Source organism: Chrysochloris asiatica, unplaced genomic scaffold (genome assembly GCF_000296735.1).
Source record: "Chrysochloris asiatica unplaced genomic scaffold, ChrAsi1.0 scaffold00007, whole genome shotgun sequence".
Lineage (NCBI taxonomy): Eukaryota > Metazoa > Chordata > Mammalia > Afrosoricida > Chrysochloridae > Chrysochloris > Chrysochloris asiatica.
Window position 1 is genome coordinate 4598685 of NW_006408525.1, and position 8293 is coordinate 4606977.

Sequence of the window (8293 nt, forward strand, 5' to 3'; positions counted from 1 at the left end):
ACTACACTACCAAGGCTCCTTTTAACCTCCCATAGTTGCTACTGCATGCTGTTGAGTCTTTTCTGATGCATAGTGACCTGTATAAGGTTTCCAGGGTATCAATTTTTACAGAAGCAGAAGCCTCATATTTCTCCTATGGAGTGACTAGTGAATTTGAACTGCTGACCTTGTGATTCGGAGTCCAATGCATAATTTGCTACTCTACCATGGCTCTATTTTAGCTTTTTCCAATAGGATTGGGATATAGTGAGCTGAAATGGACTGGTATTGGCCATTTTGAATATGACATATGACTTACTCTGCCGGAAATGACAGAATGAAGAGGAATGGCATTGCATTCATTATTAAAAAGAACATATCAAGATCAGTCATGAAATACAATATTGTCTGTGATAGGATAATACCTATATGCCTATAAGGAAGACCAGTTAATACCACTGTTATTCAAGTTTACACACCAACCACTAAAGCCAGTGATGATGAAATTAAAGAATTCTACCAACTTCTTCAGTCTGAAATTGATCAAACATGCAATCAAGATGTATTGATAATTACTGGCGATTGGAATGCAAAAGTTGGAAACAGGAAGGATCAGTAGTTGGAAAATATGACCTTGGGATAGAAATGATGCTGGAGATCACATGATAGAATTTGGCAAGACCAATAATGACTTCATTGCAAATACCTTTTTTCAACAACATAAAATACAACTGTACACATGGAGCTTGCCAGATAGAATACACAGAAATCAAATTAACTACATCTGTACAAAGATATGGTTGAAAAGCTCCGTATCATCAGCTAAAACAAAGCCAGGGGCAGACTGTGGAACAGACCTTTAATTGCTCATATGCAAATTCAGGCTGAAGCTGAAGAAAATTAAAGCAAGTCCATGGGAGCCAAAACATGACCTTGAATATATCCCACCTGAATTTAGAGATCATTTGAAGAACGGATTTGATGGAGTAGATGCTAGAGAACGAAGACCAGAAGAGTTGTGGGATGACATCAAGAACACAGGAAGAAAGCAAAAAGTCATTAAGAAGAAAGAAAGAAATGACCAAAATGGATGTCAGAAAAGACTCTGAAAGTTTCTCTCCAGTGTAGAGATGCTAAAGCAGATGAAAGAAGTGAGGCGGTATAAAAGCTAAACAGAAAATTTCAAAGGTCAGCTTGAGAAGACAAGGTCAAATAAATATAACTAAATGTGCAAAGACTTGGAGTTAGAAAACTAAAAGGGAAGAACATGCTCAACATTTCTCAAGCTGAAGAAACTGAAGGAAAAATTCAAACCTTGACATGTGATATTGAAAGATTCTATAGGCAAAACACTTAATGATGCAGAAAGCCTCAGAAGATGATGAAAGGAATATACATAGCTACTCTTCCAAAAAGAAATGGTCGATGTCCAGCCATTTTCAAGAGGTAGCATATGATCAAGAGCCAATGATCCTAAAAGAAGTCCAAGGTGTATTGAAGTCATTGGCAAAGAGCAAGATACCGGGAATTGATCGAATGCAAATTTAAATGTTTCAACAAAATGATGCGGCACTGAAGCACTCACTCATCTATGCTAAGAAATTTGGAAGACAACTACCTGGCCAACTGACTGGAAGAGATCTGTATTTGTGCCCATTCCAAAGAGGTGACTTGATGGAATGCAGAAATCATCAGACAATATCTTTGATATCCCATGCGAGTAAACTTTTACTAAAGATAATGCAAAAACAGCTGCAACCATACATTTACAAGAGAACGTCCAGAGGTTCAAACCAGATTCAGAAGAAGACGTGGAATGAGGAATACCATTGCTGACGTCAGATGGATGTTGGCTGAAAGCAGAGAATAGCAGAAAGATTTTTACCTGTGCTTTATTGATTACACAAAAAGTCTTTTGATAATGTGGGTCATGTCAAGCTATGGACAACATTGGGAAGTATGAGTATTCTAGAACATTTAATTGTGCTCATGAGGAATCTGTACATAGACCAAGAGGCAGTTAGAACAGAACTAGGAACACCGAATGGTTTAAAGAGCTGAAGAACAAAGATGTCAGCTTGAGGACTAAGGTGCACCTGACCTAAGCCATGATATTTTCAGTAACTTCATATGCATGCAAAGAAGACCATAGAAGAATTGACACATTTGAGTTAGGTGTTGGAGGAAAACACTGAAAGTACCAAGGACTGCCAAAAGAACAAATAGTTGTGTTGGAAGAAGTGCAGCTAGAGTGCTCCTTGGAGGTCAGATGACCAGACTTTCTCTCTCATACTTCAGACATATTGTCAGGAGGGACCAGTCTCTGAAAGTGGAGGGTCAGAGAAAAAAGAGGAAGACCTGTAGCAAGATGGATTGGCACAGTGGTAGCATCAATGGGCTCAAACATGGTAGCCATTGTGAGGTTGGCCCAGGACTGGGCAGTATTTAGTTCTGTTGTGCACAAGATCAGTATGAGTCAGTACCAATTTGTTGGCACCTAACAACAACAACATATATGTTGGGATGGCAGAAGTCTATCTCTCTTGACCTCTGGTGGCCACAGACTCACATGACAGGCCTGAATAAGGAAACAAATGAAGTTCCCATTTGAGTGCTTGTATAATATCAGGCAATTAGACTTTATATGATTATTTAATCCTCATAGGAACACTCTGAGAATAGTAGACAGTATCCTCTTCGGTTTATAAAAAGTGAGGTAACAATCTGAAAAGTAACTTGTCCAGAATCAAAGTTCAAGTAAGTGATACACCCTTGGATTATATTTCAGATTTGTCACATTCCAAAGCCTGTGTTTTTCTTTATACTGGTAGTAGGAAACAAGCTTCAAATAGAAAAAGGGAGAAACTGAGGTATTTTTAGGAAGTTAAGTAGTCCTTGAAAGGGAACGACTGAGGTGGGTATAAAGTAGGTGTGAGAACAGATAGCAAAAAGGATGGTTGGCCCTAATTACAGTTTAATTAGCTCTTGACTACTGATTGGTTCATAGGGAATTGGGGATCCCTGGGAGTGGGGTAAGGGTTATTAAGTGCCATCAAGTCTGCTCCCACTTTATGGGGTTTCTGAGGAGTTGCTGGTGGATTTGACCTTGCCTTAGCAGTAACCGTGGGAGGAGACAAATTAGAGGAAATGGATCTTTTCTCCTAGTTTTCCTTCAGTCTCATCTGGCATCAAATTCTGGTCATAGACAATGGTTTGATTTAAGGAGACTGGCTGGCCATCCAAAGAAACTTTGGTTTTGTCCTTCCTTCCCTCTTTCCCCTAATGAAAGACAATGTGGTTGGAAGGAACACCCAACCAGGACCGAGGAGACCAGTGTTCTAGTCAGGCCTCTAGTGTGAGCAGATGAAGACCCAGCAATGTCAGTGATTCAGAGGTATGGTGGCTAAAACAGCACGCATTTATTCATAGAGGATAAGAAGAGATTGTTTTCTCAGGACAAGAGTGGGAGCCAGGCCCACAGAGCTGACCTACTTGGAGGTCTTAGCAAGGGTCTGAAGCTGTCATCTGAAATTTGGCTTCCAGGGTCCTTTAGCTTGTGACATGTCTTTTACTGATTTAGAAAAAGAGGGTGGGAAGACAGTGGCTGCATGCAAGTCTGGATTGATGGTGGGTTGTAAGACAGGTCTTCCCTGAATTCTTAGCTTTTTTTCTTGTTCCATCTTGGTGTTGGACTTTGCAGCAAACAAGGGACTTAACTGTACAAGCTGAAAGTCTTGGATACCTAACTCTTCAAGGCTTTCAGGTTCATTCCGGAATCTTGTAGGCTCTGGCTTTGCCTTGGTCTTAGGTTCCTCATATACAAAGAGGACCTTGTTCTTCAGTTTTTTTCGAATCCAGGGCTCAGTTGAGGCCAAAAGGATTAATGTTTTTTGTAGCTGCATTGAAACAAAGGCCCTGGGGCTGGCACTCAGGCTAGAAAAGAAGGGGGCCCCAAAAGAAGGAGTTCTGGCCATAGGCCAGTGTGACCCCAAGAAGTGAGGTCAAGGGACAGTGTGTGAGGGTTCATTCCCCACTCCCTCTTGACAGAAGGTAGTGGTGAGGATGTGGGGGGCTCTTGGAGGAGAGGTAGAGAAGAGGAAGGTAGGAAGGAATGGCTTACATTCTCCTTCATTTCCTGGCTCTTTTCTGCATCTAGCATGTCTAGGAGCAAGTGGTACACCTGTGGACTGCGGATGCCCAGGGCACCCTGGCAGAGGCATAGTGAGAAGTAGACTTTTGAGGGCTAAGCTCAGAACTAGTGAAAGTATTCTTTCTACTCCTATTGTGACCCTGCTCACAGGCTCCCCCTTCCCCCAAAATATCCTTGTCACTCCTCATTGTATGCAGTTCCACTGCCCTTATTCACTAGAAGAATCAAGATCATTTCTGCAGTATCAAAACTATGCCACCACCACACTGTGTCCCTTATCGTATCCACCCCTAAGTTGAATGAAGAAAAGGTTACCCTGGAGTATCTCGGCACCTTTGGAATCTAAAATGAGCAAGTAAGCAAGTGACTTCGTCAAACATTACAGACCTTGCTTTTCTCAGGAACTGCTCAATTTCCTACTCCCTCTGCACATCTTGAATTCAGGTCAGAGAAGTAGAGCTGGCCTTACCAAAGAGATGACTGCTTCCTGGCGTGCAGTGGTACTTGGGCTCATCAGTTGCCTATGTAGAAGGGAGTGAGTATGTTCAATTACAGGATAGAGTGGGGAGGCTAATGGCTGCTTCTCACAGACATAATGCCAACAAGTGTTCATCAAGGAATGGACTGGGAGGAGGGAAAGCAAGTACTATAATCCACTTGTTGTTGTTGTTAAGTGCCATTGAGTCGGGTCCGACCCATAGCGACCCTGTATAGGGTTTCCAAGGGTGTAAATCTTTACGGGAGTAGAAAGCCTCATCTTACTCCCGTGGAGTGGCTGGTAGTTTCGAACCGCTGACCTTAAGGTTCGCAGCCCGATTCGTAATCCACTAGAAGACACTAAATGCTGATTAGGACTCACATCTGTCCACAACTTTACCTTTTACAAGCCCATTTAAGCTTTATTAACAACCCTGAGTGGTAAGTATTCTAGGCTCCTTTTTTACAGATGAAAAGCCCAGGGTTAATGAGAACTGAGATTCTGCAGCGGGTTCCCACTCCCTGAGCCCCTTGCTCCTTTCCCACAGCTTAGGGTTTGGCCCTGGCGGTTCCCAGCCCAGCCCACTCGCCTCCACCAGGTTCATCATCATAGGTTCCCAGCCCAGGCCACTCACGCCTCCACCAGGTTCATCATCATAGGCTTCATCTTGAGTTGCTCCACAGTGTCAGCCACAGCCTTCCTCATGGCCTGCAGAGGCATCAAGCGGGAGACTATAGAGACGGAGTGCGGTTATACACATCTAAGTGTGTCATGAGACTTCACTGAACACTTATTCTGTTCTCCACATGGTCTCTGCCTTGATGAGTTCAGAGTCTGGGGGTAGCGGGGGAAGCAGACAAATAATGGAATTACACTACTGTCTTAGTGTCAGCCTTTGTCGTTAAGTGCCATCGAGTCGGTTCCAACTCATAGCAATCCTGGTGGGGATCAGAAAAGTTATTTGGAGAATCCCGAAAGGTAAGTGGGAGTTTGAAGAGTCCCAGTTTGGTTGCCTTGCTAAGCTGAATCAAAATGCACTTAGAGTCATAATGCTGGACCAGCAGGTGTCTGTGAGGCCATGGCTGCCCTAAGACTGGTAAGCAGGGCTCAGAAAGGGCATTGTAAGCCATCTTGAAGACAATAAGGAGCCACTGAATAGTTGTGTCCTTCCTTGCCTCTTTCCCCTAATGAAAGACAATGTGGTTGGAAGGAACACCCAACCAGGACCTCCAAGGAGACCAGTGTTCCAGTCAGGTCTCTATCTGTAGTCAAGTTATAATCATTTATATTTCAGAAAAATGTCTCGGGAAGGACTGTGACTAGTTCTGTCACGAGTTATAATAAAGGTAAAGTGCACAGAAACCTAGAGGAAGGCAGGGTTGATTGTGTTTGTGGCAATTTGAGAAGGTTGCCCTGAAGAGGAGTTGTTTGGACTGGCCTTGAAGGAAGAATAATATTTTACTAGGCAGGAGGAGAGAGGGTTACTAACCTGTGGCAGGGAAAGAATGAGGCAGTTTTTTACCTTGCAGAAGAGAGAGGGAGGACTCGGTATTTAAAATCGAGTGACCTGGTCGCTTAAAAATATGGGCTGCACCGGGACCATGGAATGGATTTGGGTGAATGTGATACTTAGAGTGGGGAACGCTAAGTCAAGGGACTGAGAGGAGGCAGGTTTGCACTGCCTGGGTTTGGGAGCTTCCGTGACACTCACCAGGAAGGGTTCATTATACATCTTCTTCCTGAGCAGGTCAAATGTGAGACTCTCCAGCCCCTCTACCTGGATCCTTTCCAGCCCAATGGTCTTGAGCATCTTGGTGGCTTCCAAGCGGTGCTGAGGGCAGAGGTGAGAAAGACATGCGGGAGAGACCCTTTCTTCTCCCAAGCCGTGTCTTAGTGCTGGAGCAGGAAGGGTACACCGCAGCCCCTGAGCTTACCTCAAGGACATTGGAAGAGCACAGTTGCTCTAGGATGGCCTTGATGACTGTACTTGAGTGTACCTGCATCTTGACCAACATCATAAGAGCCTATGGGGGGGCGGGGGGGGGCGGGACCAAGAGAAGTGTGGATGGCTATGCTGAGTTGGCAGCTAAGCTTACAACTGATGATGGAGCAGGTGGGGCTATCTCCTGCCTCTTGGCCTTTTAGGTGCGGCAGAAGTTGATGTGTGCACGCTTTTCCATCCCCTCACACCTTCATCCGCTGGGCCTTAGGCCCTTGGCCCAGGCACTGCAGCAGGAACTCTTGTGCCTCCTTGTTGCAGGGCCTCAGGAAAGCCAAGCACAGGGCTGCCTCCAGAGCCATTTCCTTTGGCAACGCTTTCATCAGCATCTGGAGCAGAGCCACCAGCTTCCCTTCATCCCCCACTTGAGACCGCTAAAAGGGAAATAGGAAGAATGGGTGAAGTGTGTGGCTGTGTCCTCAGCCAGGCTTTGTACTTTGTAAGAGGTCAAGACAGCATTACTTTCAGACCATTCTCCCTCCTCTCTAAAATGCATCACATCATTCCTTCTATTTCCTCTTATTTTTACAGACACTGATTGGCTTCTCTCTGATTTCATCTCCTAGATCACTGCTACTCTTTAACACTTGAGTCTTAATTCGTGGCATTTACAAAATATATACATATAATTGATATAACACCTCTCTTTCAATGACTTTATCATCCACTTTACTCCAGCCACCAATTCCCATAGAGAGACCTCATAACTGCAACTTCTCCCTAATCTCCATTCCATGGACCTCGCTCTGACCATCACTTCATCTTTTCCGCTCACCTCCTGCACTACCAGGATGTCAAAAATAACTTGACTCCCTGCAGACAATCCTACTACCTCCCTTGTCACTGCTCCTCACTTTTCTTCTTTACCCTGCTTAAATTGCAAGGTCCAGCTATAATTCACTCCCTTGCCTCGTACTGAATTCCTTTACCTCCTCCTGCTTCATTGTATTCCCTTAACAAAACTGGAGTCCTGGTTCAATCCACTTCTGCCTGTTTGTCCTGCAGAAGGCACAGTCATGGCAACTGGTCTTGCTTTACATATATGGGCACAAAGCTCACATAGAGAGAGTCATGCTGCTGGCAAGCATACTCTTTTCCCTGCACAAATCTCTTAGCTTTTCTAGTTCACATTTTTGTTCTCACTCTGGTAAGACTGTCCAGGTGAGCTGAAGACCTTGTTTCTTACTTCACCAAGAAAATACAAGAACTAGAAAAGAAGTTCTAATAGACGTCTACCACCACTTTCAGCGACCAATACCTGCACCCATATGCTTTTGTTTCCAATTTTTATTATGGACTATGACCATCCATCTAACGTCAGTCACTCTGTATGTTAGACCTCATCCCCTCTCAGCCACTCAAGGACTTTGCTGCCGCAACTCTCCCCACTCTCTTCAAATCATTTTTTCTAACAGCAGGATTGTTCCCCTCAGCATGCTGTTCCTTTTTCTCTTTTCTAGAGTCACCTCTGGTGTAAACTGCTCCCCTTTCCAGAAAAACTCCTTGAAAAGTTACCCATACTTGCAGTCTCTAATTTCTTGCCTCCCATGCTCTCTCTCTCTCTTTTTTTTTATATAAAGGTTTTTATTTTGGATTGAGTGAAAGTTTACAGGGCACATCATCAGTTTCACATTCAACCATTCATATAACTTGTTTCATTACATTGATTATACTCCCCTCCATATAT

At 43.9% G+C, this 8293-nt stretch overlaps 1 protein-coding gene across 1 annotated transcript in view; it reads right to left on the reverse strand.

The window, feature by feature from the left end:
• Positions 1 to 3500: 3500 nt before the first annotated feature.
• Positions 3501 to 8293, reverse strand: part of LOC102835000 (chromosome unknown open reading frame, human C17orf66) — a 16027-nt gene continuing 11234 nt past the window's right edge. Inside the window, exons 9-15 of the mRNA XM_006833621.1 lie at positions 6798 to 6980; positions 6542 to 6631; positions 6319 to 6438; positions 5242 to 5315; positions 4599 to 4650; positions 4100 to 4186; positions 3501 to 3875 (exon numbers count right to left, since the gene is read on the reverse strand). Of these exons, the coding sequence (XP_006833684.1) occupies positions 3501 to 3875; positions 4100 to 4186; positions 4599 to 4650; positions 5242 to 5315; positions 6319 to 6438; positions 6542 to 6631; positions 6798 to 6980 (981 nt within the window). The remainder of the gene's footprint in view (positions 3876 to 4099; positions 4187 to 4598; positions 4651 to 5241; positions 5316 to 6318; positions 6439 to 6541; positions 6632 to 6797; positions 6981 to 8293) is intronic.